Below are 22,506 nucleotides of genomic sequence, written 5' to 3' on the forward strand. Positions count from 1 at the left end.
AAGGGAAGCCACTTTAAGACTGGATGGGCTTTCCTTATACGTCTGTTTTTATTTTTAAACACCACCATCTCTTTGCTGACCAACATTTTCTTGCAAATTATGGCCAAGATGGGAGGAGCATGAACGAAGAAGCTGGGTGAAGGTTGGTGACACTCTCTGCCAAAATTACAAGTGGAAATTGAATCCTTCAGCAAAGCGACTTAGGCATGGAAAATAAAGTGATTTAAAGCTTCAACAGAACTGTAATCCTACTAAGAAAAGAAGTATGTCAATCTACTTTGCTGTCACCAAAAGATCTGAAGCTGGCTTTATCATAGTTCTTTCTCCTTTATATATAGAGGGAGGGGCGGGGGGGGGGAAGGAGTTTAAAAAAAAAATTGAGGAAGCCCTGACCCTTTAGATTCCATTTATAGTCTGAGCCCGAATGCCATCCCCCTTGACTAGGGAACTGTCCAATCGAGCTGCATGTGTCAAGATTCTATTAGGCACAAAGTGAAATATATATGCATGCCCTTATACCATTTAACACTCGGGGTCCGCCTTCAAGACACTGGGCTGTGGATCAAGCAAGCCTCCGCTGCTCTTCCAAGTACATTGTGACAGGTTCTTTTGGAGGAGATCCTTTTTTTTTTTTTTTCTCCAGAGCCCATCCTTTTAAACCAAAATGGCACCAAAGAAAGACGTGAAGAAACCTGCGGCTGCTGCTGCCCCAGCCCCTGCCCCAGCACCTGCACCTGCCCCAGCCAAAAAAGAAGAAAAAATTGACCTCTCTGCCATTAAGGTAACAAATGGATGAACTGTTGGGTCACTGAAACATTTCCACAATAAGGGAAACTCCAAGAATTTTTAAAGAGGTACATTTTTTTTTCATTGAGAAGTGCACTAAATGATGAACGGCTTTATGCGTTTTTGTTGGATTTGGGGGAAGAAAAGCATCTTACTTTAAGAAAGGAGCGATGCAAACATTTTAGTGCACAATTGAGAATATGAAATTATATGTGGGATTTTTAGTTACTCTAATATTTTGTTCTCCCAGTTTCTATTTCTCCCTAAATTATACAAATACCATTCAAGAGAGAGTGTATACTTAGAAAGGTGTTACGTTTACAAATATTTCAAGTGGTATTTTTTTTTCGTAAAATCTCTCTGGAAACTGGATCATTTACCTTAAAACTACACCAGAGAGGAATTTGTGTCCTCTGTTTGTTTCTAGAAGCTTAAAGACAGCTGATTACCCAGTTGTCCTGGCTATATGCAACTTGACAGCTGTTTTATTTCATCTGTTTAAGAAACACAAGATTTTTCCACTCAAGCTAGTTCTCCCTTCAGCTTTGCTTAATAAAATTTGATACATTAAGTGACAACTCAGTGCAGAATAGTAGGCATTCAAGTGTTTCAGTGACCATAACTGCCATCTTCCTTATATACAGCTTTAATTGAGTTTCTGAGTTGCTTCTAAATGAAAAACTAACCGAAAACATTATAAAACTTGTCAGTGATACGGCTGTTCACATTTGTCTTTGAGCTTTTGCATACTGATCTTGAACTAAGGAGAATGTGATTGATTTTTGTGTCAACGCTTTGCTGTGATCAAAGTTCTCAGCGGCTAAAAGATTATCTGCTTTTGGAAACATGACAGAATGATGTCCCTGTTACTGCTCAGTGACTTGACCTATCAAATGAGCACCTTCTTCTCATTCATTGGGCTACCATTGGTCCAAATGACAGTTTCAAATTTTTCATCTAACAAACCTTGCCTTGTATGGAAAGCATTACTTGTATGGAAAGTGCTTATGAGGTAATATGCTGCTCAAAAGTTCTCTATGTGATAGATCTGAAGTTACAAATAGTTTGCTTACAACTGTAATGCTACCCTGCAAAGAACTATTTCATTGACTCGTATACACATGTATTTTTCAAAACATCCCTAAAATAAATATTGAGTTAGATCACCTTTGTATTTATGAAATAAAATCAGATATATTCATAATTTCTATAGCATTCAAAGTACAAGCTGTTTTTCACGTGTTTATTTATTTCTATGTTATATTTGGGGGGGGGAGTTTTTCTAGAAGCAATTAGGGACTGTTTTTAATAACTATCCATTTAGGAGGGGAAACACATATCACATCTTATCATCACTGTTTTTCTACCTTAAGGACTGCATGCATGTTGGTTATTGGAAGAAACCAAATGCTTTATCTCCAGTAATTGTCATTAATGTATCTTTGCAGATGCATACTGACACATTGTCAAAGTATGATTACAGCCATGACAATAATTTTGATTGTCCTTATTCAGTAACTCTTTCTTTAAAGTAAAATTACAGATAAAAATCAGTATCCAAGCTATTCTTTATTGTGATTGTGAATTATATCAACTCTCTATATCTGGGATAAGAAGCTTCTGGAAGAAAAGAAAATGTTCCTAATGTTTTAAAAAAGCAAAGTTCCCCACTAACAACAACAATCACAACAAAAATAATAAGCACTAACTTTCCTTTTTAAGAAATGAGTTGCCATAAGTAAATGAAAAGAAAATTCATTGGGCAGACAAGAAGTCTCTAAGAAAAGACAAAGTCTTACTTTCCCAATACAGAAAACAACTCAATTTGTGTTATTGTCCACAGAAAAGTAACACTTTTCTGAATTGTGAAAACTGTTTTATCCTGCTGTCTATATGTTAAGCTGATGCCCGTACAACTAAGAAAAAGAAGGAAATTCTCCAAGATTTTCTATAAGAATGTGCTAGCTCTATTGTTTTACTGTATTTTATAGCAAGAAATATAATAGGTTCGGGTAAGGTAAACAAATCAAAATAGAGAAGTTAAGTGAATCTTCAAGAAACAGTAAGAAATTAATCTTTATTCCATTCAGTGTTAGTCATTCTTAATATAAAGATGAAAGAAAAGAATCAAAGCCATCCTATTTTTGTAAAGAAATTTAAATGTCTTCAATGATGCAAATTCATCAGTATGAAATTAGTGCATATTTGGAAGGATGATAGCATAACCAAAAATATGGTGTAATTCAAGAATTTTATCAAATTTAATTTCATCCCAGTAGGTAATAAGACTAATTAAAAAGTACAAAATTTCATATTATGATGTGTTTAATCACTTGATGATGTTTCTAAATATATATTACCTCATACAGGCACTAAACATTTTCAAGCAGAGGAAATTAACTTTAAAAAAGTTAATAGAGCTCTTATATATGTTCATTAGCTTTCTTAAAAACTATATAAAGAATAAAAAGTAATTGGATTTTAAACTTTCCTTTATTAATCATGTAAGACTAGAAATTTTGGCCAGGCTTGCATTTCATAACTGTAATCGCATCTACTCAGGAGGCGGAGAGCTGGAGGATGGATGGAGGTTTAAGCCAAGCCCAGACAAAACATCGCAAGACCCTTTCTCAACAAATAAGCTGGGTGTTGTGGGATGTAGTTGCAATCCCAACTATGAGAAAGGCATAGGTAGGAGAATCACAGGCTTCTCCAGGTAAAAAAATAGGGACTGACTAAAGTATACATAGAAGTAAAAAGTTGACCTGTGGCTCAGGTGATAGAGAGTTGGTATAGAATATGTGAGTTCCTGAGTTCAAACTTATACCCCCAAAAGGAAAATTAAAAGATGAGAAGGGACAGGCAGAGCAGAGCAGTGTAGAGCAGGGCAGGGGCAGGGCAGGAGCAGGGCAGGGCAGGGCAGGGCAAGGCAGAGGGGAGCAGGGGAGAGTAGAGGAAAAAGAGAAAAGAAAAGGATGAAAAGAAAGAAGGGGAGGAAGGGAGGGAGGAAGGGATGGAGAAAGTGAAAGGAAGGAAGGAAGGAAGGAAGGAAGGAAGGAAGGAAGGAAGGAAGGAAGGAAGGGAGGGAGGGAGGGAGGGAGGGAGGGAGGGAGGGAGGGAGGGAGGGAGGGAGAGGGGGAGGGAAGGAGGGAGAGGGGGAGGGAAGGAGGGAGGGAAGGAGGGAGGGAGGGAGGGAGAGGGGGAGGGAAGGAGGGAGGGAGGGGAAGAAAGGAAGATAGTCCAATCATGTGCTTACTGAGTAATTCAGAAGTTTAAGTGTAGCTTTCATAATGCACTATACAGCTATAGTGAGATTTAACTCCATAATAATACTCCCAGTTAAGAGCTGTGTTCCATCCTTAAACATTCTAATGGATTACCACACAGTTATGTTCTCATATAATCCTAGATGTTTTCAGTTAGTTTACTTGGTTACTTATATGCACTTCACAATCTGACTTTCTGGGTTCTCAGGTATTTGTTTCGAACAATTCTTCAGTTGATCCTGTCATAAAATCTTCAACATTCACCCAAAAGATGTTTACTAATATGCTATCTTCCCTTCTTAAAATGGAAATTCTGCTGTTGTTTGAACAACAAAATTACTGTCCCTTCTCATTCTGAGCATCCTTTGCCTTCAGAGAGTTGGTGCTCCCAGCCAAGAGTCCACAGTAAAATAACTCTGTCTGACAGAATTGCAACCGCTGAAACTAACACCGGCTGTAAGCATGGCTCCTGTGCAAACACAGGAATGATATTGGCTGCAACCATGTGAAATAATGAAATGAAATAAGGAAATGACATGTTCTTTAATCTTAGATCATCTTCAATATGTAAACACAGCTTTTGCATGATGCTTGTGCAAGCTGGAACGTCAGGTTGTTTTCAAATGGAGAGTTTGAGTCCTAGCTCCCTTTACACTGTTTACGTTTTAATTCTCATGTGTTCACCACTCAATCTGGTTACCTCTGACTAGGCATGCAGGGGACCTGACTTTGGCAATGTACTGGTACGGAATGCATTGACAGAAAACCCACCAAATAACAAATCTTGAGGTAACAGCTGACCATATCTGGGAAGACTTAAAATTTCAATTTAATGGATAACCTGAATGCCTCATGTTCCTCAATATATCTATTTATTGATGACTATTCAGGAGATGCAAATGGTTATCTATGCATTATGACTTGTTTTAGCCCTGGAATGTAAAGTTACTTATGTTGTATTTTCTCTTACTGAAGAAGGTTAATATATCTGATCCTTGTAATAATAATCCTTGTAATAATAATCAACCTTCATGTGAATTTATCCTGCACCATCAACCTTATACCTTAATTCCAGTTTTTTTTCCCTCCAAGTACAGAAACTCAGTCTAGATAATCAAATAACTAGGCAAGTGATGAAGCTATAATTGAACTTGGCAGAACAATCAGAGTTAACTATGTTAATCATATCCTAGGCTACCTCTAGTTTCTAAAGAGCACTTCAAATATTTGTAAAGAAGTCATTTCTGTTCTTAAAGGCATGGAGTAGGGTGGATCTTGTGTTGCCCTGCACAATTCTGTGTAGCCAGAAGAGGGAGTGAAAGGCACACATCAGAGCAAGATCACCAAGTCTTTGACCTTGGCCATTCACTACAGTTCTGCTCTTCATGCTTTCCTCATCCTTATCCCAGCACTTGATGACAAGATGGTTGTTCTCTTTCATAGGTGAATGCTGAATCCTCAACAACCTAGGAATCCTACTCATTTTGTTCCAGCTTTCCGTAAAAAATTGTGAACAGAAATTAATATCTAAAAACTACTATTGAATGCTATAAAATACTGAATTTTAAAATAAGTTTTGTTTTGTTTTATTAAGTGCTTATCCATAGCCAATCTAATCTTGATATCTTACTATCAAGCTGATATTCTGAGAAGAGCATGAGATCTCTGCTTCACTTGTAAATTAATAGCTTGATTTCAACTGAAAACTCCAGCTAGCATTCTCCAGAGTAACATGTAGAAAAGCATCACAGGGTTAAATCATAGCCTAAACTTGTTTGAGACAAAGAATAGGAAAAAAAATCCTATGCAGTCAATTTCTAATTAGAAAAAAATAGTGGACATATTAAGCTGCTTTCTTTTTCTTTTATATCATATTGAAATCTTGTTTTCTTTTATAATAATGTTTCAAGAATTAAAACAAAACGTTCTAATGCAACTTGCATGCCAACCAATTGCAATATTCAGCCATTTGCGGAGTACATAAAACTTCAGGACAAAAAAACATTATTTGAGTTTATTACTAGATATCATCACATTTCCTTTCATATATTCACACTGTAGAAGAAATAAAATGGGTGGACTAGAGTGGGAAAAAATTAAATAGAATTTTGAAATTTTCTCTAGAATTTCATTTTGCATTATCTCTATCTGAACTATGCTTTGGCAAAAAAAATACAGCTTGCAAAGGAAGAGATATGTTCACCAACTAATAGTGAATAACTTTTCATTTTGAAGATAATTAAAATCTTTGTAAGACAAGAAGACTATAAAGTGACAGGGCCAAATTTAGCCCTTGACATTTTCATGCTGCAAATGCCCCCCCCACACACACACCCCGGCAAGTTGTCTTTAGAAGTCATTCCATAATTACTTACACAGTACTAAGCACCATCTGACTCATGGAAATTATGAAAAGGATTATATTTAGTCTGCTGATATGACACTTTCTTCTGCTTCTCTTGGGACTAAAAAATTTTCATATGAAAATAATATCTTAAATAATTTGTTTCTGCATATATTTTCAGTTTATTTTTATTTTTTAGCCATAAACCAGAATCTAAAGTATATGGAATACATAGGAAGACCATGGCTCAAAAATTAAAAAGAAAGATAATTAATAATCACCTGATTTTTTTTCTGTGTAGGGAAAAAGAACTAGACTGGGAATCTTGTTTGGATTCTCCCAACAAATCATGGGTTCTTTACATAAATAACTTCTCTTGTTTAGATTATTTTTCACAGATTATACTATCAGTTCACACAATTTCTAGGATCCACTATGTGAAATTTTTGACCCATTTGTCACCAGAATCTACCTCAATGCTTCTAATTTTTTTCATAGAATCAGAGCTGGGATTATCAACTTTGTACTACCATGTCTCTACTGTAATTTAAAACAACCCACAAAAAATTTTCTAATATTTACATTACAAAAGTTTGAAAGTGAAGGGGTAAACAAAAAAAGAATTTATTTTTTAAGAAGTTATATGAAGGGGCTGGGGATATGGCCTAGTGGCAAGAGTGCTTGCCTTGTATACATGAGGCCCTGGGTTCAATTCCCCAGCACCACATATACAGAAAATGGCCAGAAGTGGCACTGTGGCTCAAGTGGCAGAGTGCTAGCCTTGAGCAAAAAAAAAAAAAAAAAAAAAAGAAGTTATATGAAAATAAATGCACAAAATAGAAAAGCAGAACTCTCAAGATGTCATGCATTCCCTTATCCATTATTAACTCTGAAAAAGTCACAGCCCATTGGGGAAAATAAGAGCAGGCTTGTCTCATATTTTTAATTTTTTAATTAAAATTCACTTCAATCTCTGTTAATTCATATGGGTCTAAATTGTGTTAATAACACTATCTTTGCTTTGATGTGACTGGATGCAGTTGACTTGTCTAATTAAGCCTGCCAAACACAGAATTATATATTTTGCCTCACTTCAGAGCCATTTATCCAATCCATCCATGTAGTGTCTCTTATATTAGAGACACCAAAATCTGAAAATCTAACAGTTTCTTTCATGGTGGGGCTTAGAAACCCCTAACATGGAGCAAAATTAGGCCATGTTATTCCTGAGAATTTGTATATGCCCAAGTCTTGCTTTCTCTCCTGGGCCTTAAATCAGGTACATACAGCAATGTTACGTTATCTGAAAACTGGCTCTGGTTGGAAGAGCTTTTTTACTTTGTCTTTCTTTCCCCTCATGTTCATTTTATCTCACCAAGCAATGAAGATCTTTGAAGACCATAATCCATGTGTCTTCCTATAGTATTTTATCCTAGTATTTAACAGCACATATTTTCCACGTTATTTTTAATTATAGCTCTTCTCTTTACTGTACTAAACTTTGTTATATATCAATTCCACGGTCTGCTTGATTTACTCAACTTTAATATTTTTCCTCAGCAAACAATACCAGAATATTTATCTTATCTTTAACCAGTTAAACAAACTTTATGGTTACTAACCGATGACAATTTCCAAAATTAACAAGGATCTCCAAGCATTGCAATAAAATTATTTTTAGTAGGAGTAACTTGTACCCTACTACTTAGCTATAAACTCAATGGCAAGGGATTGACCAAGTCCTAAAAATATATTTGTCTAAAACAAAACAAAAAAAGACTTTATAAACAAAAGGTTGGAGAAGAAAAATCTTGGCAACAAATATTCTTATAAAATCTGAGAAGAAAATACTAGAACAATAGTACTAAAATAATGAGCAAGTGCTATGTGCTGTGAAGTAGCAGGTGTTGGAGACACAGTATCGAAGGCGAGTACACATAATTCCTCTAGAATGCAAGCTTGTTATGAGCATAGACAGGTGTCTATCCTCAGGAATATTCTACAGGAAGAGCTTGTGTTTAAAGGAAGAGCTTAGGATATTTGGTTCTAGTGACTTTAATTAAATGAAAATTTACTGAACATCTAACAGAAACAAGCTGTCTTAGGGAATAGAGATGTTAGGACATAACATCATCCAGTCCACATCAAGATCAAATAGGTTGCAGAGATAAACTATGCTTCCCCAAATATTAGACAAGAAAGTTAAAGAACTGGCAGTTGGGATGAAGAACTAGGTAGAACATGGAGAGAAAAAGGTTTATTATTCTATCAGGGTTTAAGGAATATTTAATTTCTAAAAACAGGAGAGCATTGAAAAGAGTTCATGCCAGACAGACTTAAATCTAACTTTTAAAATAAACCAAGTGTTGAAAAGGCAAAATGAAGCCACTATTAACCAACTCTGTATTTACATTATGCCTTTGTTTGGAAGGCTGAATACTTCACTATTATAATATTATCAGGACAGAAAGGAAGGTGGAGTCTGTTATTGCAAACAGAGTACTAAAACATGAATTGTACATTTATTCATGAGCACAAAACCCAAGTCTTCTAATGTTTTAATGTTTTTAAATTTTATTTCTTTTATTTATTTGTTGTTTATGTGATCCTGAGGAGTCAAATCCAGGGTTTCATTCATGCTAGGCAAGCACCCTACCACTAAGCCATATTCCTAGAACTGGTATTCTAATTTTTAAACTACCGTTTGTTCTCTACACTAAAGTTTAATTTAGTCTTTCCTCTCATCAAATAATATGCTCAAATTTATATTTTAATTCTCAGTAGGTATAAAAAGTCTACTCTTCTTTAGGTGAAAAAGAAATGGACCTTTCTCCATGTCAGTTAACAACTGCCTATCAGTTGGAAGTTTCTATTTTAAAATAAACCTTTATATGCTTTTCATATGAATATGATACTCTTATTCCAGACAAATCTTTCATACTAACTTTCTAGGTTGTTCCATAGATTTGATAAAAATTTACCAGGTTTTATATATATTTATTGGCATACTTTTTATCTGAAAAAAATGAAATATTAAAATACTGCTATATCTGTAAATATAGTTATATACGGTTATATCTATAAATACTGTTATATACAGTAAGGCAATGCCAATTTTTGTAATTTTGTAATATTTTCAAAATTAGTTCAATGAAGTCACATCTTAAATTATAAGTAAATTTTAATTTAATGACACAGCTCCATACATATTTTACTGAACTAAAAATGAACACCAAGAAAACATGTTCTCTAATAGCTCTATGTATAAAAATCATGAGATTCCAACTGAAGCAATTATTAAAGATTATAAATTTCCACCTCTCATTCTCTCTTTCATTTACCCTAAATGATGCAAAGCATTTGCTAACATTTCTCTATTAAATTTCATTTCCCAATAACCTTTCAAAATGTCAGTCTGTTTATAAGGTACAATTACCCAAGAGCCAGTAGTTTCTAAATTATATTTTCAGTCCTCATTTGGGGACTCAAGGTCCTAAGTAATTTTTCCTCATGGACTTTGAGCCAGAAGTGACATATATGAAATTGTGAATTTTTTTCTCAAATGGTTTGAGGGGAAGCATTGAAGTATATATTCTTGTAGTAGAAGAGAGTTCATTATGAGAAGAGTTTTTATGACCATCTTTCTTAAAAACATTTATGGAAGTAGCAACTGAATCATAGGTCATCTCCAACATACTTTATGCCTGTGAGTTACTTATATGTAGAAAATAGTGAACATCTTGTCTGAACTTCAGTAGATATACTAGGGTTGCTCTCTAAAAACTTCTTTCTCAATACTATTCCAAATAGGAAGTTTTCCCCCATTTTCATATAAGCTGCCATGAAAACCCCTTGCTGGCCATTTCCATAGATGTCTTAAAAATGTTAAAGTATAATTTTGCATTCCCACAAGTCTTGCCTTGATTTTTTTTTTCTGGTCAGTCTGCAGACTGAGCCATAAAGGACCGGGACAAGGACCGGGAACTGGTGGCTCACATCTATAATCCTAGCTACTCAGGAGAGCTAGGATCTGAGGATCACAGAAGCATGTGACACTTATCTCTAATTAATCACACAAAAAGCTAGGAGAAGTGCTGTGGCCAAGGAGTAGAACGTTTGCCTTGATTAGAAGGTACCCAGGGATAGCACTCAGGCCAGAGTACAAGTTCAAGGACCAGCAAAAAAGTATTCAATGAGGCAGTAACAGAATCAGCATGTTTTGGTAAGAACTTGAGGGAAATTTTAAAATAACAGGTATAGAACATAAGGCAAAGAAGGCAAAAATGGTTTAGCAGTTTTCTAACCTTGAACTTCTGAAATTTAAATATATATATGTGTGTGTGTGTATATATATACATATATGAATAATTAATCAGCCATCATGAAAATAACAAAGAAACAGAAAACTATACAGACCTAATGTCAGAAGACTAAGGGAGCATGATGGAAAATGGAGATCAAAACAATTCCTTATTTAGAATATACTCCTGATACTATAATTTGCAGAAGACCAGTTTCATTGGCTATTTCAAGACCTGACCAGAGGACCATGTATGTTCATCCTAAAAAAAAAACCCCACAGAGCATGCATGGCCTTTTCAAGTCCTCTGAACTTTACCATAAGTGACTGGGCTTGAACCTTTGCCATTTGAAACCCAAACCAGTCCCACCCAAGAAGTTCCATTAACACCAAATCCTTGCTGACTGGGACTTTGCAAAGTCTGTAATTCACCCAGAGATGAGGTCAGCCTGAGCCATTAGAGAAAATGTTAACCTTCTCTGTACTTGGACAAAGAAATTTCTTCTTAAAGAGCCACCACAAGCAAAAATCTGAGAGATAAAGACCATAAAAGTACTGACAGGCTTCAGTCGCACGATAGCTGTCCACTCCTAGGTCCTGCTTTCCTAAAAATAGCCCCCAGAGTACAGATCTCTTTCTCTTTGCCCTAAGAAAGCTAAAGAACTCTGGAAGGGGAGTGGCAACAGCCTCTGAAACTTGATGCTAGCAGTGAGGTCAGTTTGCTCAGAAATAAAAGGGAGCCTTCAGAGCAAGGAGGACTCCACTCAGGGATTGGAGCCGCCCTCAACTTACTCTTCAGCCTCTTCGCTCTGTTTTGCAGCCCAGATCTCCATCATGGTGGGTCTTCCAAGAAAACAATTGATCATTTCTAGGAAGATAGAGTTTGATGTATAGGAACTTTTTGAGAAAGGAAGGCAGACAGAAATCAAATTGAGGAAAGAGCATATCCAGGTCAAATGCTTAGAACTGTTTCTTGGTTTTAATGAAGTATATTGAAGATAGAAGAAATTACTTAAAGCTGTGATTCCAATTGAAAAAATATATATCTTACTCATAAGAATGCTTTATGTTTCACCAGTATTTGCTCTATCATAAAGGTTTATCTAAATTTAGAAAGGGAACTTGCAACTCTAGCAAAATAGTAAAATAAAATCAATCCAGTGTAAGTGCTGGCTAAAATTAATCTTCTCTGATGCTTTGAATATTTAGCATAAAAAATGTACTAGCCGCAGAAAGATTTAAGAGTCTTTATATACAGCTCACCTGTACTTTTTAATTCAGTGTGCCCTATGTATTAGGTATGTCCTAAGTGTACTATAGATTATTATATTGCTCTAGGAAGAATTTGATTTTGCATTTGTTGCATCATGGATTTATCTTTTAAAATACAAAGAACTATTCCCTAATTGCCTTTCTCAAAAGATTTATCTGCTCCTAGATTCAAAAGTACGCTAAGGCAATCTTCTTATTCAGTGACACCTATGAGGGCTTCCTGAAAGTCTCAGAGCAGAGAGCACTCCCTTTCTGTCAATGCATTTGAAAGGGTACTAGTTGTTTCTTCCTTTCTCTCTCTCTCACCACTGCAGTCCTTCAGTGCTGACCAGATTGCGGGTAAGTGATCTGAACTTCTCTACTGAAGATGTAGGCAGAGTACTGCCTGGTTTCTGAAATGTCACTTAACACTAAGGCATGCTATTTTGTGGCTCAATCTGTCCGTGTCCAAGCTATGCCTGAACTCTGAAAAGTAGACTGACTTTTAGAGCTTACTTTGAAGAGTATTCAGGAAATGAGCTGGATACACTTAAAAATCAGGAGTTTTTTTGGTTAAACTATTTTTTGTGATCAATTTCTTTCTAACAGATCGAGTTCTCTAAGGAACAACAGGATGGTAAGTTTAAATGCTAAAGTTGTTAATGTGTGCACACTCATTAGGTGACGTGAGAAAACCAACTCCCTTGGGATGAGCTCAACACTTCCTAATTATCCACAGTTGCTATTGCCATGCTAAATATAAATTGAACTCAATCACTCCATATATAAGTTTGTTCAACCTGGAGTCTTTGCTTATAATCAGTAATCAAAGATTTAAGCAAATAAAAACTAAACAGGGCTGGGAATATGGCCTAGTGGCAAAAGCGCTTGTCTCGTATACATGAAGCCCTGGGTTCGATTCCCCAGCACCACATATATAGAAAATGGCCAGACGTGGCACTGTGGCTCAAGTGGCAGAGTGCTAGCCTTGAGCGGGAAGAAGCCAGGGTCAGTGCTCAGGCCCTGAGTCCAAGGTCCAGGACTGGCAAAAAAAAAACTAAACAGCACAAAAAAATCCTTAAGTTCAATGATTTCTAAGTAAAACTGAATACTCTGGTTTCTCTTCAGATCGTATAAATCTTTCGCCTTTTACTAACTAAAACTGATCACACACCTAGATATGAATATACTCACAAAAGGATGTTGATTTTATCAAATCCCTAAAGAGAGATTTAAAGAATCTAAATAAACTATAAAGATTATCCATTTCAAATCTGTACTGTTTCAATAGGCCATCAGAATGAATTATAGAACAAAAAGTGACGTCAGAGACAAAGAGGAAGGTACAATTTATCATAGAGCTGTAGGAGGGAACATTACCCATCTTCTGGCCCAACCTCTGTCCAATAGTGGCAGGATGGATACCTAGAGAGGTGATAGGGCTTTCCAAAGACCCAAAACTTGGTGATACTATCAAAATCTGATATGATTTTAAGCCAATTAGAAATTTCTTCCATTAAAAAAGTTTCTCGCAAGGAGTCTTCATTGTCTTAAGATTCAAAGATTCGGAATTATTCAAAGACTTTAATATTTTCTTTTTGAGTCGTGTGTGTGTGTGTGTGTGTGTGTGTGTGTGTGTGTGTGTGTGTGTGTGTAGTACTGGGTTTGAGCTCAGGACCTAAACATTGGTCCTTAAGTTTTTCTTACAAAGTTAGCACTCTACCCCTAGCATTTTGATGGCTAATTGGAATGTCAACTTCCCAACCTGGGTTGGCTTTGAACTATGATCCTCAGATCTCAATCCCCTTGAGTAGCTATGATTATAGACATGAGCCACCAGTACCTGGATACCTTTTGAGTTTTTGGATCCAACAGATCTCATGTCCAACAGACCCTTATTTTTTAAAAAGTGAATGAAGGCATGGTTGCACAGTGTTTCACTATTTGAATGAACTGGTACAGATGATAATACATCTGTAGAAGAGAGGAAAAGAAACAGTTTGGTCATATACTATATATTACTGCACACGTTTGAATACTGACCACACTCCTAATATGCATCTCTTATATTATATTAATAAAGGTATGAATAATATAAATATAGATAAATAGTAAAGACCTTTCAGGTTCCTATATCTGAAGAAATCCACATTCTTCAGTCTGTTTTAGTGTAATGTTGATTATGTTCTTCACTTGGGTATCAATTAAGAAAAACTGGATGTTTACTATGCTCCAAATGATGTTATTGTCACTTACATGATGGGTGATAGGCCCATATAGAAAGAAGACTGGATGAATGGATGACTTACAACTCAAGATCATTTAAAAATTTTAAATATTGTGAACTTTTTGGTAATTCCACTATAATTTGTTTGACATTAATGTACTTTTTGCTAGTGATGCGTCAAGGCCTGCATTCCAACTCTTTCTAGATCTAATTTACTATGTCATTATGACTGCTGAACTATTGTAGGATTAAGCACTGAAAGATTTTTAGACTCTTGCAGAGACCAACAGACTCACTGTTGAATATGAAACATATTACTCTACATGTGAAATAGGTTTTAGACAAGAAGTTGAATAAAATTAATGTAGTGAACTGGTTTCCTTTCATTTTAGGAAAACAAATGTGAGCTTTTTAAATTAAATGGAAATCCTGTACTTTCAGAAATGAATAAAGACTAGCTCATTTCCTTGTTTAATGATTAAAGAAGTTGGGTCATGCTGCTCTATTTGTACTGAAAGAACAAAAAGGACAGTAGGAAGGAAAACATTACAGCATTCCAAACCTCTACGTCTTATGATGTCTAGTTAATTTGTCACCAGCCACATGAAGCTACTGAAACTATAATTTATCAAAAATTAATAAATTTAAAAATCCATTAGCTTCAAGGGCACTAGTTATATTTAAGTGCCCAAGAGTCATAGAAGGTAGCTACTGTTGGGGGGATGGGCACATATAGAACAATTCTAACTTTACCCCACAGTTCTAAAACTATGTTCTTCTGTACTAGTTGGGGCAAATAGTAAGCATATTAGGTGTCAGTACTGTTTCTCTACAAAAATAATAATAACTCTATTATGTTATTGAAGTATGGAAATGGCCACAGATTAAGACAGGAATAAATGGGAATAAATTTTCTTTATAGAAACAGGAAGTGGGCCAGATCAGAAACAGGGAGGCAGACCTGGGAAATAGTTTGTCAATCCAAATTCTAGACCCTCAAAAGAGTAATCAAGACTTTGGTTACAAATATAGAATGAAAAGAATATATGTTTCTTTCTGATCTCTACATGAAACCAACACAAGGGGTACATGTAAAAGTGATTCTGTTGTAGCCTGTAAAAATCCAACTCCTCTACCAGGTGATTGTGAGCTCTTTGTGCATTCTGTGCCTAAAAACATAAAAACCAGTAATAAGAATAGTTCAATTTCACATGTCTCTTAGAAAGATGAAAAATTATAATTGGCTAATGGTACCACAGGATATGCAGAATCTGTTTTAGGTATTTTGAGAATTTGCTAAGTAATCTGTCTAGACAGTAATGTGTGTGTGTGTGTGTGTGCGCGCGCGTGAGAGCGCGCGCGTACACACGAGTGTGCTAATCCTAGGGCTTGAATTCAAAGCCTGGGTGCTGATTCTGAGCTGTTTTGCTCAAGCCACAGCTCTGCCTTTGGCTTTTTGGTGATTAATTAGAGAGAGAAGAGTTTCACTAATGTCCTACCTGGGCTGGCTTTGAACTGTGAGCCTCAAATCTCGGCCTCTTGAGCAGCTGGGATTACAGGCATGAGCCACTGTGCCTGGCCTAGACAGTGTCTTTTGATTGGAAACCACTGATTGACAATAAAAGTGTGTTTTCAGCTCTACTAGTTCAATCAAGAACATTTTTAGTGCCATTAATACCCCCAATAAATCACCATCAATACTTCTGGACTTCCCACACATTGATTTAAGTTTACAAATTTTAGTTTAAATGGCTTTAATAGCCTCTAACTCTATAGTAGCCCCTCTTCCTTTTTTGTACTTAATTTCTAAATTCCTTGTCATTTTAATTTCAAAAATAGAACCATCTCTATTAAAATAAAACAATAAACTATGAGGAAAGTAACCAATAAATTGATTTGGTAAAGACAGACATATGTAGTGAACACGTGTGTGTGTGTGTGCTCACACATACACAATGAATACAAGTAAAAAAGAAATATGAAAAAGACAAAAAAAACATAGGCAGGCTGAACATATAGCTTTGTGAGTGGAGAATTTACCTAGCATGCAAGAGGCCTAGGTTTAATCTCCAGTACCACAAAAATAAATAGATAAATAAATAAGTAAACAAACTAATAAACTGTCAATTGAGTCCATTACTATGAATATTCTGGTTGCAACAGCATCCTATGATGTTGTTCAATGTTTCCATCAGCAGAAAACAAGGAAAAGTATGCAATAGATTTCTAACTATTTCATATAATTGTGTGCAAAGGTAAACATATCTATATTAAATGTTAAAACATATACGTAAGTTATAAAACCACTCTAGAAATGTATTATTGTATACATTACCTGGAAAAAAAAGAGTAAAGTATAGACATTATCATAGCAACAACCCAAAAAACTACTAGAGTTGTACACACAGAGAAGTGTTAGATGGTATAGAAATTATAGGTTTCTCTCATTCTTGTAAATTTTCCCCTGAAAAATTAATTTGTTTCAGGAGAAAACCTAGTAGAAATGACATCCTAGAAAATATGTACCTCAAGAAGAGCTTTCTCTATATAATTTGAGAAAGAAAACTGGATTCACTTCACTTAACAAAACCCTGATTAGAAATGTGTTTTCATGACATTTTAACCTGGGTAATTATATAATGAATTTCTGGGGGTTATAAGGTTGTCCCAAGGTCTAGGAAATTTTTAACCTAGCCCTCCTTTCCAGGTAGGTGAAGGAAATATGAATATGACAAGGAAGTTCCAATTTTCGTGACTATCAAACATATTGAAATTAGAAATGGTACTTTAACATAATCCTAAAAAGAAATTCTTAAAGTATGCAATAATGATTAATTGAGGTAAAAGAGGGGAGACTGCTTGACACCGATGGCTCACCCTTGCAATCCTTGCTACTCAGAAGGCAAGGATCTGAGGATTGCTAGTTCAAAACTAACCAAAGCAGTAAAATCCATGAGACTTACCAGTGATTAACCAGCATACAGCTGGAAGTTGGGCTGTGGTTCTAGTAGTAGACTTCTAGCCTTATACAAAAGCTCAGGGACAGCACCCAGAACTGTGTTTAAGCTCCAGGACCAGCACAAAATGAAAGGGGTAGGGGGCTATGAAGACAACTATTTGAGTAGTTGGCAAAATCTGTAAAATAGCCAAGAGTTTGAACTGAATCATTGAAAGAGTTAAGATTAATTAATGCATATCCTACAAAAATTAAGAAGCGTGAGGGAAGGGATGGTTAGTGAAAGAATGGGTGAGAACGTTGAAAGGGGTGACATTGGTCAAGATACATTGTATTCATAAACTGCTTTGTTACATGGTAACTCCTTTGCACAACTACTTAAAGATAATTTTTTAAAGATTAATAGTGTTGAAGAAGGAAAGAAACGTCATAATGTCCCTTGCTTTCTTCAGATTTCAAGGAGGCATTTCTCCTGTTCGACAGAACAGGTGAATGCAAGATCACCTTGAGCCAGGTTGGTGATGTCCTTCGGGCACTGGGCACAAATCCCACCAACGCAGAGGTGAAGAAAGTCCTGGGGAACCCCAGCAATGAAGGTAACTAAGAAAGTAAACATGGATAAAATCAGGTGGGCTTTTTCTATGATATTGGTTAAACTACAATGCCATACTTCTAGAGAAAAAAACATTATATATGTATATATATATGTGTGTATATGTATGCATGATACATATATGTGCATACATATATACATATATACACATATATATACATATATATACATATATACATGCATATATATGTATGTGTATATATATATATATATATATGTACATAGTCCTGGGGCTTGAACTCAGGGCCTGAGCACTGTCCCTGGATTCTTTTTGCTCAAGGATAGCACTCTACCTCTTGAGCTACAGTGCCACTTCTGGCTTTTTCCATTTATGTGGTACTGAGGAATTGAGCCCAGGGTTTCTTGCATGCTACCACTAAGACACATTCCCAGCCCCTGTACACTGTCATTGACACTGTTCCTGTAGCTACCTTCAAAAGAAACTCAGGTATCTTAATTAAGAACTGACACATTGACATCTTAATGTGTGCTTTCCATTTCCAACAAATTACAAAAGATTTGAAAATCCTACACCAGAATCTGCATTCCATGCCCCAGGGTAAATCTTCAAACAGAAATCAGTGGTATACATAAGTGGTAACACAGCATAAATTATTTGCTTGATGTAGAAATCTAATCATTAGTTTGGAACACAGAATTTGTTTTTAATCCCAATGGTTCAAGACAAAGTATAACAGTCTATTGGAAAAAAGACCTAGCACAAGACTGAAGTCTTTTAAGTAGATATTTAGATTGCTAATCTTTACCATTATTCGGGGGAAAAGGAGACATAAAGGAAATAACCTTGTAATTCTTTTTGGTAACTAAGAATATTTTGGAGATTTTCCTTTATTACAAAAGGAAAAAAAGAACTCTTGTTTCAAGAAAACGTCTAAATATGTCTGCTGAACATTTCCTCATTTTATTTGATAGATATTTTCAGTTAAATCATGCGGAAAGCACCTGCAGTAGGAGATAAAGTTAGAAAATAATAGGCTAAGTCTTATTTTTAAATGTCTTTGCCTAACCTGCCAACGTTCATCATAAAACAGAATTTATTAGGTAAATACTCATTTGTGGAACATTCAAATGTACTCTACCTAATGTCACTCAATGCACTAGATTTCTAATTTGGAGGAGAAAAATAGGGGAATTCTTATTGTTATTTATGAGTACATAACTTTATCCACTTGCCTACATCTGGATAGTCTATTTCATAATTTTATCATAAAGGAATATGTCAGAAATACCAGAGACTTTACATTGCAAAGCAACAGGGAGATCACAGAATATTCAACCCAAAGACTTTCTTCATAAGTTTTTTAATTACTTGAAATTTAAAGAAATGTAGGGCTATAAGAAAGCTTAGGACATAGATAGTAAGTAGAACAATTAAGTTTTATTTTTTCTATATGGTGATGGGTTTATAATAGTAAATCATTGCAATTTTCTATTGCTTTCCTAGCCATGGAATATATTACATTGTCATTACTAAGAAAATAGTAGGTAACATTTATTAAGCACCAAATTCTGCTCACTAACTTTAATAAGTTTTCTATGTATTACCTTAGTTAATTCTCATAACACCCTGAGGTAATTGTGGTTTACGGATGAAGAGTTAATGTACAAAGAGCTTTAAAAAGTTACCTCCTGTTGCATAGTTCTAAGTGGTGAGTTAGGAGTAGAATCCCAGCCCAATGGCTCTGTAATTCTTGCTATTATTATCTATTACCATATTTTTGTTATTTTAACAATTTTACAACTGAAATTTAAGCTCTTTGAAGATTTTTTTTAGATCATCTGGAATAAATTTCAAGTATAATTTGTAACTCAGAGATTTTATGGTAGCTACTAAGTCTCCAAATTAAAATTTCTTCCAGAGATGAATGCCAAGAAAATTGAGTTTGAACAATTTCTGCCCATGATGCAAGCTATTTCCAACAACAAGGACCAGGGTGGCTATGAAGATTTTGTTGAGGGTCTGCGTGTCTTTGACAAGGAAGGCAATGGCACAGTCATGGGTGCTGAACTCCGCCATGTGCTGGCCACTCTGGGTAAGGAGCATTTATTTCAAGGACTTAGTAGGACAGAATATACAGGAAAGTTTGTGACATGACAGGAGAGGCATGTCATAACCAAAACAACTGAGGGGGAAGGACTACAGATTAATCAATGACTTTTTCAATTGGTCTCAAAGTATTGTAGTTCCTATAGGATATAGTTTGAATAAGGTATAAACCTGTTTGTTTTGTTTAACAGTTAGAACTTAGGATAGAATTTTGAAAACAACTGTGGCCTTATTTCTGACAAGAGGGTGGGGTGTGTTTCCCCAGGTGAGAAGATGAAGGAGGAAGAAGTGGAAGCGCTCATGGCAGGCCAGGAAGACTCCAATGGCTGCATTAACTATGAAGGTACAGCCAATGCGTACTGGCGGCTCCAGTAACTGATTTAGTTGATAGTAGACTGTATTTGAACTAAAATTCTTCCTTTCTATCGAAAGACGTATGTTATATGTTATCAGATAGTTGTGTAAATCTAAGAAGATATCCTGTGAGGATCTGAATAGAGACATGAGATTTTTTTCCAATGTTTTTACCAAACGTGTGCATTGTTTTACACTTTAACATGTGCTTTCCTATCTATTTTTCTTGTTAGGTCTTTGGCTAGAGAATAGATGGGGCTTGTGTTGGAATCAAATGGACTGGAATATTAAGTTGTGGAGATTTTAAAGTACTTTACAAATGTCAAACAGTTATAAAAGTGACAAAACTGGGGAACATAAAGGTTTACTTAATGATAGTTAAATGATTAATAGCAGATCTAACACAAATTTAGTTCTCCTCATCTAGTGCTCTTGCATACATGAAAATTATTCTTTAGTTGGGAATATTGGAACATATCTGCTAGGTCAACATTTGGAAAGTCAGGGTGGGAGTATTGCAAGTTCTCAAGGCCAGCCTGGACTACTGAGTGAGACTAAGAAGGAAGGAAGAAGGAAGGAAGGAAAGAGAGAGGGAGAGAGGGAGGAAAGGGCATGTACTACACAAAACAAAGAGGAGAATAACATTGCACAATATAATTTGCAAATATAATACACTACACAAAATAAAAATGTATAATGTAATTTTAATATTTTCAATAAAATTGAAAGGATTATCTTCGACTAGGACTAATCTAGCTACAGTTCAATAAATTTATGTTGATGGCTTTGATAAAAATGCAAACTTCCAATGTTCCACAATTTAAAAAGAATTAAGAAAAATATAAGACAGAAAACAGAATCTCATAGGAGGGGGAAATTAGTAAAGAGGGGAGGGAAGAAGAGAAGAAGAGGAAAGGTGAGGAGACAAAAGGAAAATACTTAACCAAGCACAACTTCACTGGTAATTTTGATTGAACTTCACTGTCTTACATGTAAACAACTTGTCACATTTGGTTATTACTATAAATATATTTTATAGAGGCCTCTTTCGATAACATAGCATAGATGTATGGCGAAAGTAGTATTTTAAATAATGTGAAACATAACTTTCTCTTTCATTGAATTTGAGCTGTTTTCTAATCCTGAACTGTCTTTATCACCCCACCAGCTTTTGTCAAGCACATCATGTCCGTGTAAATGGAGCTCTTCAGGTACCTACCTACCTGTCCCCTCTTGCATGACTACTGCTTTGGCTAAAGTTTGCATTTTCTGATTTTTTTTTTTTTACTTTATTGTCAAAATGAAGTACAGAGGGGTTACAGTTTCATATGCAAGGCAGTGAGTACATTTCTTATCCAACTTGTTACCTCATTTCTGATTCTTTTGTTTGGAAGTAGCAGGTATATTTCAATGGCATGAATTTGGAGAAATAAAACACCACCAAAATGCAATACATAAATAAATAAATACATAAATCAATCAATAAATAAATAAACAAGAAATTCTCAATATTGCATTTTTAGGTTAACAGCTTTAAATGCCATCAACATAATTAGTGTTGGTTTATGCTATCAATATAATAAGTACTGATTCCTAATGAAGAGTCCTTAATTACTGGCTCATTTTGTGCTTATACTTCCTTTGCACATTATTTCCTCCTGAGTTTTCTATCTGGAAAGATTTGATCAACATCTCACTCGCTTTCCTTCTTCTTTGCAGAACAAGCACTTGCTGGAACCTTATTTCAATAACACTCATGACTGACTGTCCAGATCTGTTCACCACCATTCAGAAAAGCAAAACAACCTGGACCACTGAAGACTGAAGGATTCCCTAGATTTTTATATACCTTAAGGTTTTTTTTTTTCTCTGCTGCTCTATTCAAGAAGAACAAAATGTTGACAATCTTCAATCCAACTACCACCTTTATTACCTCCATGGGTCAACAAGCATCCCTAAAATACTACAACAATAAACAGAATTGGTCAGTCTACAATATCCCAATCACCTTGTGTTTTTATTTCCTTGTTTTATGAAAATATTTTTGAAACCTCAATTTTTGTTAAGTATACAAAATATTTGAGTAACGATTTTATAGAATTACTGAAGACTACATAGCTATAAAAATTATTGAAAAGTGAAATTTTAAAAATCAGATGGGGGCTGGGAATGTGGACTAGTGGAAGAGTACTTGCCTATCATGCATGAAGCCCTGGGTTCAATTCCTCAGTACCACATAAACAGAAAAGGCTGGAAGTGGCATTGTGGCTCAAGTGGTACTGTGCTAGCCTTGAGCCCAGAAAGGTTTAGGGATAGCACCTAAGCCCTGAGTTGAAGCCCT

At 35.4% G+C, this 22,506-nt stretch overlaps 1 protein-coding gene across 2 annotated transcripts; it reads left to right on the plus strand.

The window, feature by feature from the left end:
- The first annotated feature begins 500 nt into the window (after positions 1 to 500).
- Myl1 (myosin light chain 1) lies at positions 501 to 22,163 on the plus strand. Of its 2 annotated transcripts, none has more exons than XM_048344831.1 (7): positions 501 to 781; positions 12,557 to 12,584; positions 17,583 to 17,726; positions 19,624 to 19,797; positions 20,077 to 20,154; positions 21,334 to 21,376; positions 21,885 to 22,163. In XM_048344831.1, the coding sequence occupies exons 1-6, from the start codon at positions 665 to 667 to the stop codon at positions 21,360 to 21,362; spliced, it is 570 nt and encodes a 189-aa protein (XP_048200788.1). In that variant the 5' UTR covers positions 501 to 664; the 3' UTR covers positions 21,363 to 21,376; positions 21,885 to 22,163. The 2 variants fall into 2 exon arrangements, with proteins under 2 accessions (XP_048200788.1, XP_048200787.1); XM_048344830.1 differs by lacking the exons at positions 501 to 781; positions 12,557 to 12,584 and adding exons at positions 11,437 to 11,533; positions 12,283 to 12,307.
- The last annotated feature ends 343 nt before the right edge of the window (positions 22,164 to 22,506 follow it).

Source organism: Perognathus longimembris, chromosome 4, assembly GCF_023159225.1.
Source record: "Perognathus longimembris pacificus isolate PPM17 chromosome 4, ASM2315922v1, whole genome shotgun sequence".
Taxonomy (NCBI): domain Eukaryota; kingdom Metazoa; phylum Chordata; class Mammalia; order Rodentia; family Heteromyidae; genus Perognathus; species Perognathus longimembris.

Coding starts and splice junctions, on each gene's coding strand:
- Myl1 (XM_048344831.1), top strand. CDS start 665: ATGGCACCAAAGAAAGACGTGAAGAAACCTGCGGCTGCTGCTGCCCCA. Junction 17,727..19,623: donor GGGGAACCCCAGCAATGAAG/GTAACTAAGAAA, acceptor AATTTCTTCCAG/AGATGAATGCCAAGAAAATT. Junction 20,155..21,333: donor TGGCTGCATTAACTATGAAG/GTACAGCCAATG, acceptor TCACCCCACCAG/CTTTTGTCAAGCACATCATG.